General features: G+C 36.7%; 1 protein-coding gene across 3 annotated transcripts; it reads left to right on the top strand.

Annotated features, from left to right (window-relative positions):
• Window positions 1-10581: 10581 nt before the first annotated feature.
• On the top strand, window positions 10582-14109 carry zmp:0000000930 (telethonin). Of its 3 annotated transcripts, none has more exons than XR_010896120.1 (3): window positions 10582-10811; window positions 12010-12456; window positions 14023-14109. XR_010896120.1 is itself a non-coding variant. In XM_067396642.1 (3 exons), exons 1-2 carry the CDS (start codon window positions 10675-10677, stop codon window positions 12401-12403), a joined length of 531 nt encoding a protein of 176 aa, XP_067252743.1. In that variant the 5' UTR covers window positions 10582-10674; the 3' UTR covers window positions 12404-12451; window positions 14023-14047. The 3 variants fall into 3 exon arrangements, 1 of the variants encoding a protein (XP_067252743.1); XR_010896121.1 differs by having other exon boundaries at window positions 14020-14085; XM_067396642.1 differs by having other exon boundaries at window positions 12010-12451; window positions 14023-14047.
• Window positions 14110-14125: the final 16 nt, after the last annotated feature.

Genomic DNA, 14125 nt, shown 5'->3' with positions numbered 1-14125 from the left:
TTCCAGCAATAAACTAGAAATGTTGGCCATGTTGAATACTGTGCAATATCTGTATCAATAAAATGGCATTTATACAACCAGAATAAAATGATAAATACTATAGCTGTGTCCCAAATCGCATACCGAGTAGGTACTACATTTGATATAGTATGTTCTATATAGCATGCATCCGTTTGTATTGTGAATTCAATTTGGACATACTACATCAGCCATGTTGTCATTGTCATGTGACCTACGGCACCAGTTGCATTGCTTCACTGTCATTCATGGCTGCGTCCGAAAGCTTAAAGGGTTAGTTTACCCAAAAATGAAATTTCTGTCATTTAGTAGTCACCCTCATGTCGTCCAAAACCTGTAAGATCATTGCTTGTCTTCGGAAAACAAATTAAGATATTTTTGATGAAATCCGAGGGTATCTGATCCACACATAGGCAGACACTGACACCTTTTAAGGTCCAGAAAGTTACTAAAGACAACGTTAAAACAGCTCTGCAACGAAAATAACGTAGCAGTATGATGGGACAGACGAATTTGTTGAATAAAGAAGATGTTGTTTTTGTTTTGTTTTTGTGCACAAAAAGTATTCTCGTCGCTTCATAATATTAAGGATGAACCACTGTAGTCACATCAACGTTTTTAACGATGTCTTTATTACCTTAAAAGGTGCAATGTCGTTGCTCCCTATGTGTGGATCAGATACTCTCGGATTTCATCAAAAATATTTTAATTTGTGTTCTGAAGACAAACAACAGTCTTACGGGTTTGGGACGACATGAGGGTGAGTAATTAATGACAGAAATTTCATTTTTGGGTGAACTAACCCTTTAAAAGTGCTGCCTTCGGAGTATGCATTCCAAGGTAGGAAGGAATCGAGGCACGTCCGAATCCAATAATAGTCTCCTGAGATACCTTCATCTGATTGAATATTGAAGGCAGCATCAATGTATCCTTTGCTACCTTTGATTTCCCACAATCCTCTGTGTGACAGCTCCATTCTGTGAAGATGGCTTCTGAAAGTTGTGGTTGGTGGTCAGGTTGTGTGTAAATGTATATTTTGACCAACGTTTCCCACGTTTTTTTTTAAATGTGAAATTACTATTTAAGTAATTATTCACTTAGCTATCACCAAGTCTCTCTTTATTTTGCTTTGGATCATTAAACCATTACACTGCCTCAGAAATCTGTCCAAAATCAGTTTCTCGAGGTACTTTCATGAACAATCACTGCCTGCAACTTGCCTCATGGGATAGTTACTGTAAGTGTCCTTTAGATGTGACAGAAGTTGTTATCAGGGTACATTTCACCTGCTGTATTATAAGTACTGCAAACTATTCTTTTTTTCAACTACTATATAGTAGAGAAGGCATATTCGGAGGTGGGCTATGTTAGGCAATGTGTGTAATATCAATGCTGAATATCAGCTGTAAACAGCCAAAACATCTACATTTAGTCGGATTACTAAAAGTGAAGAAATTATGCAAACTTTATTACAATATATGACTGTAGCAAACCAATTCCTCTATATCATGAACATAAAAACTTTACTATAGCATACTATGTGTACTGTTTCTGTACAGTTTTTTTAATAATAAGCAGCATGTACTGCGCAGTATGCAGTAAACAGTATTCCCTTCCATACAGACAGTATCTTGTCTGTTGTGACGTCAGCACAGCTGCTTCCGCGTTAATAATAAACACAACTATTATGACAGCAAATTCATTAGTTATTGTAGCTGTAGTGCGCATACTGTCAAAACGGCACCTTTAACGTTCTTAATTTTCACGCAAACAAACTGCAAGACAAACCAGCTCAAAACTTGCAAACAGACTAGATCAGGTAGTGCCTCAAAGCCTAGTGTGCTAGACTGCATGTTTGGGCATAACAGGCACCCCAATATTTGAACGCAACAATAATGACATACAATCTACAGTAGGTGTGTAACAATAGGTTTTGAGAGGAGGTAATAAACTCACCTCACTGTTGACTGTACTCATGTCTGGAGTCTGTGTGCTCCGGATCCGCTGCAGTGATTATTATCACACGCGCATCTGATAATGAAAATGCAGAAGATTCCTGGATTATGGACAATTATTCAGTCTGGTTTACATCCCAGCTCATTCACCTCGATCATGAAGAGATGTCATGTTCCACAAGGGTGCGTGTGTATTTGTGGGAAGTTATCGGACGTGTTAAAGGGTTTGGCCACTTCCTGTTTTCTCCTCCCACTAAAAAACGTTAACTCTTTCAATCACAGATGAGCCTTGGACTTTTCCTAAATTGTGCTTGGACTATAAAAAGTAAAATAAATATATTATTTTAATTTATACTTTAATTACAACTGCAATTTATTTATAAATATTATTATATATTTAATAATTTGAAGCACATAATGCATTAATAATAAGTGCTTCAAATTATTAATTATTTAATAATATTTAATTATATATATATATATATATATATATATATATATATATATATATAGAGAGAGAGAGAGAGAGAGAGAGAGAGAGTTTAGAATACTTAATTGCTACAATTATGTTTATATTAAATATATAGCCTACATACTAGCAATGTAGTATAAACTATCTCTCTGTCTGTCTCTGTCTCTCTCTATTTATAAATATTATTATATATTTAATAATTTGAAGCAGACAATGCATTAATAATAAGTGCTTCAAATTATTAAATATATAATAATATTTAATTTTATATATATATATATAGAGAGAGAGAGTTTAGAATACTTAATTGCTACAATTATGTTTATATTAAATATATAGCCTACATACTAGCAATGTAGTATAAACTATCTCTCTGTCTGTCTGTCTCTCTCTCTCTCTCTCTCTCTCTCTCTCTCTCTCTCTCTATATATATATATATATTATATTATATATTTAATAATTTGAAGCACTTATTAATAATACATTATGTGCTTATAGCACAACAGAGAGAGAGAGAGAGAGAGTTTATACTACATTGCCACAAGTATGTATATATTTAATATAAACATATATATATATATATATATATATATATATATATATATATATATATATATATATATATATATATATATATATATAGTATACTCTAAAAAATGCTGGGTTAAAAACAACCCATGTTGGGTTGAAAATAGACAACCCAGCGATTGGGTTAAATGTTTGCCCAACTTGCTGGGTATTTTTATTTACCTAAACTATTGTTTAAAAATTACTGTATTTCTTGCTTTAAATGAACCTAAATTATGTTGGAAATTAACATTTATTAATATGTTTATTAAATGAACATTTATTCATCAATTTCATGAATAATAATTAAATTAAATTGTTTATTAATAAATGTTCACCTTTTGATTATTATTGTTGCCTCTAGTAATTGTGTCTGATTTTTAATTTCCATTCTATTTTGAGTTTATTTTAAGACAGCCATATAGTAATTTTTAAACAACAGCTGGGTTAAATAAAACATTTAACCCAACCGCTGGGTAAAACAACCCAATCACTGGGTTTGTCCATTTTCAACCCAACTTGGGTTGTTTTTAACTCAGCATTTTTTAGAGTGTAGTAACAATAAAATATATTGTATATAAATGATAAAATATTGTCTGACAGTATAGCTGCTGGTGTTTGATTTATCATCTTTTTTTACTGAATTTGAAACACAACAGGGATGTAATGATTCACTTCAAATCATGTTTACAACGAGAAGTCTGGGCATAGATTCATGTAGAATGCAGCTTTGGTATCATGTCTTGCTGTCATTTATTGTTGTGTAGGGTCTTATGGCACTTGTATGGATAGTTAGGTGTCAAATTGGTTGATGTCGGCCCTCCCCATGTTCCCATTCATGAATCTGCAATAGAACCCAAACATATCTGGGATGTCAATGGGAGAGTCTCACACATTCACTGCTTTTATTTTGTCTTTTGCATGTGCTTTTACTGAGTTCTTTTGGCAAACCCTGTGTATATACCTATTGCTATTATTTTTCTTTTATCTTTATAAAATAACCCAAAGTTAAACTTTGAATTGTTTTATCTATCAGTTAATATAATGTATAATCTAATATATTCATTTTACTGTCATAATAAACAACTGTGTGCAGCAGCATCCTCTAGTGTCAAAATCAAATGACTACTCAGGGGACAAACTGTTCTGGTGTAAAGTTACCTAAATATTACAACCTCAACATGTTCAAACTCTGACATAAGAAAGCTGTTTTTAGGCGTTTCCTCCTCGTACACTTTCAGTGAAGCAGATAGATGACTAACAACAAGAAAAATGCTCACACATGACATCATTGGTGACATAATGTAGTTCCACTGGATCGTGGGTCATGGGATTGGCATTCATATATCCATTTCGTTCCATTACAACCATCACTTACCCTCAGTTCTCAAACATAAAATGGGGTCTCAAAATTATGAGATATCATGACTTTTCTCTTATGTGCCCTTTTATGAGAGAAAAACATTTATATGCTTTATAAAAGCCTATGACCTGTGTGAGTGTCTTTGTTTCGAGAGGCATTTCTCATCCATCGAGCTGTGCAGGTATTGCAGTTGCCACAGGGTCACATTACAGGGGGCTGTCGCTGCATCAAGCGTTCAGGGCAGGCGAGTGCTTTGGCTTGGCTCAGGCCACAGAAACCTGATGCTGCACCTTGCGTTCAATGCATCGCTGGGATTTCTCGGCAAACTGTCAACATTCCGATCCAGGTTTTAAAAGGATGTTGGCATCATTGCAGTCCTGCATGTAATTGCCTGATGCCTCTGTCAAGTTCAGGGAGGAACCAGCTGAAATGTGGTCTCAATGCTCTTTGAAGCCATGTGACTAACTCTGGGTGTGGTGCTTTAGTAATTATTTTTCTATATCAGTCATTTAATTGAATAGAGAATACATTTAATTTAAACTCTCTTCTTTGTCTTTTTTCCTCTGATTATCCTGATCCCAACAGGGGGTAGGATTTCAAGGTGGATTCCAGGAGGAAAATGTAGTAAAATTTAAAACTGGTCAAAAAATACAATATTTATATCATGTAATATACATACACATTTTTTTTATTTTGCTCTTGATTAGTTTAACTGTTAAATAAATTAGAAGTAGACATTAACCTACATATTTAGCCTTTCGGTAACCTACTGTAAAGTAAAAAAGGTTTTGGTGCCATAAAACAATCCCCAAACAGCTGTAAATATCCAACAAAAATATTATATTTAATTCAAAATCCATATTCTTTCTATCATCATGTCCCTTTAGGGGCTCCGTAGAGCACTGGTAATCCAGATTTGGTAATCTGGAAAAGTGTGTATCTGGATCATGGTGATCCAATCCAATTGTTCTTTGAAAAACCAGCACAAATGTAAGATGGATTACCTGATCCTGGATAGCAAAACATTAGATTTCCAAATCCAGATCATTCTGATCCAGATTAAACTTTTTGAACAACTGGCCCTATGTGTTTGATTAAAATTAACATTTTAGTTTTATTCTATAAAATACTGTCTACATTTCTTCTAGATTTCAAATAAAAATGTAGCCATTTAGCCATCAAGAACTGGTCAAAAAATGATGCCATGTTTTTAAACCTTGAATAATGCAAAGAAAACAAGTTTAAATCAAGTAAAATAAGTAAAAAAAAAAAAACTAAAAATGTAAACAACACAATACTAATGTTTTAGCTTCAGAAGAGCTCAGAAATCAATATTTGGTGGAATAACCCAGGTTTCCAATCACAGCTTTCATGCTTTGAGTGATGTAAAATATTTGAGTAAATGTAATTAGTTACTGTACTTAAAGTCCTCCTGAAACCAAAATTCAAAAGTTTTTTAACTTTTAGAATATGTTAGCCTTAAAGGGATAGTCCACCCAAAAATGAAAATTTGATGCTTATCTGCTTACCCCCAGCGCATCAAAGATGTAGGTGACTTTGTTTCTTCAGTAGAACACAAATGATGATTTTTAACTCCAACCGTTTCCGTCTGTCAGCCGTATAATGTGGGTCAATGGGAACTTCTTTTATAAGAGTAAATAATACACGCACAGACAAATCCAAATTAAACCCTGCGGCTCAAGACGACACATTGATGTCCTAAGACACAAAACGATCGGTTTGTGCGAGAAACTGAACAGTATTTATATGATTTTTTACCTCTTGTAGTGAACAGCACATTCTAGGGCCCAGTTTATGGCCGGGCCTCTCTCTGTCCGTAACAGCGGACAACCGTTTGCTACATTTTGATTGGATCTTGGTGGCCCAACACAAACAAACTGTCCAACGCCATCAGATAAAGATGGAAGGACAACATCCAGACCTCTCTTAGAGGGTAAGAAGAAGACCTCTTGTACCAAGCCTGGGAAGGACAAGGCTTCTCATTGGTCCACAGGCAGTTACTGCCCTTCAGCCATCTAGACATTATTTCCTAATGTTGGCCAGAGACTGCCATAAAAATTCCTTGGGACCTTAGCAGAAATGGGTGAAACAAAGAGAGATCACAAAGATCCATCCGAATCCATTCAAAACTATGTTTGAAAACCTTAGAACTGATGCAAACTACACATCCATTTGATACTTATTCACCGAAATAAGTATTCTCAGTGACAGCCATTTGTAGTGCAACATCTGATACAAATACAGCTGTTAATGTACAATTGGATGACAGTTCAATCTTTTTCCATCATGTTAGTCTCTATTTGTTTAGAATATTGCCAAAGGTATTCTGGTGGTGGTTTGGAAAGTGAGAAATGCATTGGTAAACTTTAAAGACACTGTAAAGACTTCCAACTTTGTGCTTTATGCAAATGAGTTCCACAGGGGAGAGAAGGGTGGGCCACACTCTGTGTGTCCCCTCTGATGCCAGCAGCCAATCACAGCACTCGAATGGAGAAGCGCCAAAATGCAATCTCCTCCTCATCGGAAAGGGATAAAGGTACCCTTTCTACCGACACTCCTTGTTCTGAGTCTGCCCTTCAAACAGGGAAAAACGTAACAGATATTGTTCTGAGTCTCCCATCGGGTGAGACATAACAGACATTGTTCTGAGTCCCGGCTTGCGAAGCTGAGACACAACAGATACACGGTTCTGGGTCTTAACTCTGTAAGGAGTGAGACATTAACCAATATACCGTTCTGAGTCTCTGGTCCATCCAGAAGAGACAACAACAGAGACGACCACGTTCTAAGCCTCCAGCTTTTGAGGAAAGAGACGTTAACCAACACTACGTTCAAAGTTTCCATCCAGCGAAACAGTGACGACATCCGCAACAAGGTTAAGCTCAGGAGAGCAAACCTTCACTTCAAGGTACCTTCGTCTGCGTGTTCCAGATTGTTAAGGACCTTCTGCACCTACACCAGGGCCTCATCTGCGTGTTCCAGATTTTAGGACCCTTTGGTGCTCCAGGAGATCAGCATCCCACAGAGCTTCGTGTTCAAGACTGTTGAAACAGATTCTGGCTCCTCTCCCCACTGCACTGTCACCCAGCACAAACAGTGGAAGACGTCACCGTCATCGGACTCGACCAAGTGGAACGTAAATATCACTTAACCAAACCTCTTTCCAGAGACCTTGGCATTGTTGTATATTATCAGTATATAGTTTCCTAATTCCTATTAGATTCAATATAGCTGATGTTAGTCAATAACAAATAATCTCTCGTTTATTTGTTTGTTGCATAATAAGGTTCTCCTCCTTACTATTTTCAGAGAAACAGTTTATCTTTCCCTAAGATAACGTAACTCTTCCATAGCAACACTCAACTTAATCACTTGTATTCTATGTATCTTATGCACTTTATTCCTTTATTATTCATGGTATTCATTTAGTAGTTGTGTTAGTTATTCTTGTTTATCTTTTTGTTAATAAAATTTATTTTATTACACTTGTGTCTTCCTTGTGCTGATAATACAGAAAAGGTTCTATAAGTTAGAAATTTCACCAATCTTTCAAATAAATCAGCTGACCACTTTACATTAATTCTAAATGAATGAAAGCCCCTGTTGGGAGTGAAAGACCCTGACTGGTGCCCTGAACTAGGGAAAGGGGGGGAGTGGTTATCTGATGTACTCATAACCACACCTTAAGAGACGTGTGATCCAAAATCACAACGTCAGCGGTGACGTGAGTACCAATCCCTATTTTACTTCGCGTCCTTGGATGGACAAAGTAAACATCACTACACTCTAATACACCACTATGTCCAACTGCATTCAGCACTCGGTTAGTGAGGTCTGATCGCGCTCTGACAACAGCAGTGATGTCTAGCACTCACTGAAGTAAAAGCGCGAGACATCACTGCTGCTGTCAGAGCGCGATCAGACCTCACTAACCAAGTGCTGAACGCGGTTGGACATAGTGGTGTATTAGAAGTTCAACTAGGACATTTAAGTAGCTATGCCTTATAAAAAAATATTACTGGTGAGCATCTTGAGACAAAACAATGGCACTGACATATTTTAAGATACATCAGCATACAGTTAAAACAGGCATTTTAGTCTGGGTCTAGGCTTAAGCGTTGTCTGTGAAACCGTGGGTTTGACTTTTACTAAAGTCGCATTGGAATTGGTGACTTTTACTGTAAGATATCTGTACTTTTTCTCAAGTGTGGTTTTCAGGTGCTCTTTACATCTCTGGCATCTTGGCATGCTCTCTACCAGTCGGTCACATTGCTGTTGGGTGACTTTACGCCACTCACAAATTCAAGCAGCTTGCCTTTTGATGGCTTGTGACCTTCTATCTTCCTCTTGATCACATTCCAGATGTTTTCAGTAGGGTTCAGGTCTGGAGATTGGGCTGGCCATGACAGGGTCTTGATCTGGTGGTCCTCCATCCACACCTTGATTGGCCTTGTTTTGTCCTGCAGGAAAAACCAATCCTTCGAGCTGGGAAGCATTGTCAGAGCAGAAGGAAGCAAGTTTTCTTCCAGGATAACCTTGTGCGTGGCTTGGCGTCATTCACAAAGGCAGATCTGCCTGATTTTTATCTTCTCTGGCGAGGCCAGTTTTCAGCTTTGCCGAACACCTGGGCCCGGTTTTTCAAAAGTAATCCATTAAGATTTTGGATAACGGATTGGATCAAATCTTGAAAATGTGTTTTTCAAAAGAAAAAACGGATTACATAATCAGATTAGATCACGTAATCCAATCTTGGTTTTGATCCGGATCAAACCTTTAGTTCAGGTTTTTCAGAGCTTTTTTGTAGGATTTGGATCACTTTGATCCAAAAAAACAGGATTATCCTGATCCCAGCAGGGGGTAGGATTTCAAGGTGGATTCCAGGAGGAAAATGTAGTAAAACTTTAAAACTAGTCAAAAAATACAACATTTATATCATGTAATATACATACACATTTTTATCTTGCTCTTGATTAGTTTAACTGTTAAAGTAATATATTAAATGCAGACATTAGTCTACATATTTAGCCTTTCGGTAACCTACTCTAAAGTAAAAAGAAATTTTGGTGCCATAAAACAATCCCTAAACAGCTGTAAATATGCAACAAAAATATATTTAATTCAAAACCCATATTCTTTCTATCAACATGTCCCTTTAGGGCCTCCGTAGAGCACTGGAAATCCAGATTTGGTGATCCTGAAAAGTTCCTATCCGGATCAGATTGATCCAATCCGATGTTGCTTTAAAAAACTGGCTCCAAAAGTAAGCTGGATTACGTGATCACGGATCGCAAAAAAAGGATTACTAAATCCGGATCAATTTTATCCAGATTAAACCTTTTGAAAAACCGGGCCCTGGTTCTCTAATGGTTAGACAGAGACCGTGAGAGGCCTAAACTCACACTGTGGGTTGTTATCAGTAAGGTTTTAAACACCTATAACAGGTTGATGCATGTTGAAGCCAAATTTAACACTGTCCCGCAGGAATCCTCAAGTCTAAAGAGAGGCCTCTTTCATCAGTAACTCGAGAAAGGATTGTTCACACTGCTGAGTGATGGACTACATCTCACCTACGGCACAAGAATCTAGCAGACTGGTGTGCGGTTGACATGCTGCTCTGAATGCCACAGTGTGAGATAATAATGGCGTGCGGCTTTGGCACAGGTGCTGACAACCGAGACAGACAACAAGGACCCTCTGACATGAGATGAGTGTCCGAAATATCTGAACCTCTATTTTAGTTCTATTTTTACTTTTTCAGAATATCAGGGATGCTTTGTTTTGATTTTTAAAGGTTATTTTGCTTTTACCTGTACACTATTCCACACATATACTAAATATTTCATACTGCATTTAACTTTTAAAAAGCAACTTTGGCACCAACATTCATTACCTTGTTTTTGGTGCATGGTACCATGGTACCAGCTAACATCTAGTTTTGTTGCTATCAGCAATAACCATAATGATTTGACGCACATACAACCGGAAATCTGAGCTCAGATAGGCCATTTGGCACTGTTGACCTCCTGGTGGAGATGTGAGTCTTACATATCAGTTAAAGGGTCGTGGGATTAGTCATTTTCCCACCTCGTCAAACTACACCAATCTGAGTAGACTCCTGTGGGCATGATGGCAGGGTGTAAAAATAGTAACAAACCCTATTTATAAGACACAGAAACACTCAGGAGGGAAGCAGCAGCCATTATCAGAAGATCTGACTGATAACTATCTAATCCAGCTTTAATTTGTCTTGTATTTGTTTTGACCGCTCACTGAAGGAGATGCATTGCCTGAGCAGGAAGCCCAGGTCATATCTGCTGAACTCCTACAGTGATTTCCAGGAGACTGATGAGATTGCCAGAGAATCGTATGAGGCCACCTGGTTAGACCTACTGATGGAGACGAGACCAGAATATAAGTATGCGTTTCTGTCTCTGACTCTGTGTTGAATTTGCAGATTTTTGGTGTGTTTTAAGGAATGCTTCACCCAAAAATGTAATTTTTTTTTAGATATTTACTTGCTCTTAGCTTGTCCCAACCATGCATGCTGTTACTACAAGCAACTATTAGTGATTAGGACTGTCAAGCTCCAGGACAAATTCATCATATAAAGAGTCCCTATCACTCATGCTATATATTCAAAGTTATATGTTAGATATATTCTGTGAGGAATGGATCAAAATTTAGTTGTTATTCATTGAATATTTTCACTCAGCTTGCACTCATTTCTTATCTGTTCCTCACAGAATATTATTATATAGCTTCAAAAGACTTTGAATATAGCACATGTTGTATAGATTATGGACTTTCTGGTGCTTCTAAAGGGTTTTTTTTTTTTTTTTTTTTTTGGAGAATCATGACAGAATTATCATTTTTGGGTAAACTATTTCTTTACTACACTCACTTTACTTCTGGTAAAATAATAAATAAACAAAACTATAACCTCTTATTTTGAATTCTTGAATTGATAATTGTATAATAACTACACTATACTGTTAAGTAGTGATTTAAAAAAACAAAAACAAAAAAACATATATTTTGAAAGAATTATCTTATGCTCACAAAACTTTGCATTTATTTGATCAAAGTATAAATAGTATGTTTTCTATTTGAATTATATTTAAAAATGTAATTTATTCCTGTGATGGCAAAGTTGAATTTTTAGCATGACTACTCCAGTTTTCAGTCTTTCATCCTTTAGAAATCATTCTAATATGCTGATTTGCTGCTCAAGAAACATTTCTTATTATTATCAGCTTAACATTTTTAAAGAAACCGTGATATTTTTTCAAGTTTCTTTGAAGTATAGAAAGTTTAAAAGAACAGCATTTATTTAAAATTAAGATCTTTTGTAACATAAATGTATTTACTGTCACTTTTGATCAATTTTATGCATCCTTGCTGAATAAAACGAATTTCTCGGCATAAAAATCATAGTAACTCTATGAACTCTTTTGAACAGTATGAATTTCTTTTTGTTTCTTCTGAGGAATTTTGTACGACTGTAAAGCGTGATTTGTATGTTTGTGAAAAAATATTGGTCATTGTTCAAAGAGTTTAGAATCTACAACAGAATTTAGGCCTACTTATTAACTTTCATAAGTTCTCCTTCACAGGATGACACTTGTTGAGAAGGACTCAGTAAGAAAAGAGAGCTATGAAAGTAAGCAGGTGGTTCATTTCAAGGTGCGACGATTTCCAAACCAGATGATTCGCATGGGGAGAGAGGGCGAGCCAATGCTGGAATATCGTTTACCTTACAGAAACATTCTCCCAATACCCATATTTGTGCCCAGAGACGCCACACAGCCGGACGTGACCCGCGAGCCCTCGCCTTCTAGAATAAAATCCGCCATGGACAGTTTAAATGGAGTTTGCCTTCAAAAGAGAGAGGTCTCCTCCATTACCGAACATAAACCAATGGTAATCCAACCCAGGAGTCCAGACTTCAGAGCGTCCAGCCTCATCTCTCCACCACGAGACGTGCTCCGCTTCCAGCGACGAGAGTGATGAGCTGATGAAAGCTTTCTGCCATCATGGACATGGATACAATGACAAGTATGGTGGGTGACCTCAATCACACTCAAACTCCAAAGCCTTCAAACCCCACATGCTCACTATTCTTATTTACTCGAGAAACCTTAAGGAGGATACAAAATTTTAAACATAAAATGTATGAGTATTAAGGCAATTGAATCATATCTGTTTTATCATTTGAATCTTTTTATTGTGAAATGATTTGCCTTAAAGGTGCTAAAGAGGATGTTTTGTTTTATACATTTTTGCAATATTACTTTAAACTGTCTTTACTAACTGATAAAAATCTATTTATTATGTGCACTAAAAGGAATAATATTAATATACATCTGTGCACGAGGTAGGGCCTTAAAAACATCAGCCAATCGTTTACGCGATCATCGCATAAACGATTGGCCCTCTGGCTTGTCAATCACTGCCATTACGTTCCTTGTGAGAGACAAGCATGGCTGTGCGCTCCAGTAACTTTCCACACTCCACAGGCGCCGCATGCGATGTTTTTGTCCGGAGACAGGAGTAACAACTGCAGATTATGAGTTACCTGCGGTGAGTCCGACATAATGAATCCACTAACACGACACAGCGAATGCCGGTGGTAAACACTCGTGTTCCAGTACTCGTGCACGAGTTTTGGGAGGAGTTCCCTCGAAAGGAGGGGGGTTGTTCTTACGCATGCGCTCATTTCAAAAACTCAGTAACAGTCTTTGGTTTCTCAGTCGACGAAAAGATCCTCTTTAGCACCTTTAAGTGTGTATTTATTTACAGTAAATGCCACTTGTGTGATATGTAATGCAATATATTTCTTAAGCATCTAAAAGTTAAAGGGATAGTTCACCCAAAAATGAAAATTATCCCATGATTTACTCACCCTCAAGCCATCCTAGGTGTACATGACTATCTTCTTTCAGACAAACACAATCAGAGTTATATTATAAAATATTCTGGATCTACCAAGCTTTTATAATGGTAGTGAACGGGGCGTCTTTATAAAGTAAAAGCGGAAGTGCAGAGGATAAAGCAAAACAAAACACTGGTCACAAATTAGAAGTCTAAAACAAAATTATTTTGATATAAGAGAAGAGGAGCTTGAGTTTGTTGCCCAGCCATTTTCGTTTAAACTGCGAGAGGCATCTAAGCTTACACTACGTCTGGTGGAAGCTAGTTATTTTAGTTTATAAAGTTTTAAACATGTATATTTTTCTTACAAAAAGCCATCGCTTCAGAAGGCCTTCATTAATCCCCTGGAGCCGTATGGATTGACGTATGCATTTTTGGGGGCTTCAAAACACGCCCCCTGTTCAATACCATTATGAAGCTTGGGAGAGCCAGGCTATTTTTAAATGTATCTCTGATTGTGTTCATCTGAAAGAAGATAGCCATATACACCTAGGATGGCTTGAGGGTGAGTAAATCATGGGATAAATTTCATTTATTGGTGAACTATCCCTTTAAGCATTTTTTAAGCATTAAAGTTTTATTGTTGTTTATATGCTAAATAGTTTTGCAAAAAAGGATTAACTGGGAAAACATTAGTGATCTTGATCCTGAATCAAATGTCTGATTATAAATGAGCTGTTGCTTTTTTTCAGCAGGTTTACAATGAACTGCAGGATAAACATCTCTGTTGGACAACCAACATCTATTCAAAACAGTTAGTAGTTCTTGGAAATAAATGCAATAAATAAATACTTTCTT

This window comes from Chanodichthys erythropterus, chromosome 2, assembly GCF_024489055.1.
Source record: "Chanodichthys erythropterus isolate Z2021 chromosome 2, ASM2448905v1, whole genome shotgun sequence".
Lineage (NCBI taxonomy): Eukaryota > Metazoa > Chordata > Actinopteri > Cypriniformes > Xenocyprididae > Chanodichthys > Chanodichthys erythropterus.
The sequence above is the reverse complement of the archived record's forward strand: the minus strand, read 5'-3'. Positions and strand labels throughout refer to the sequence as shown.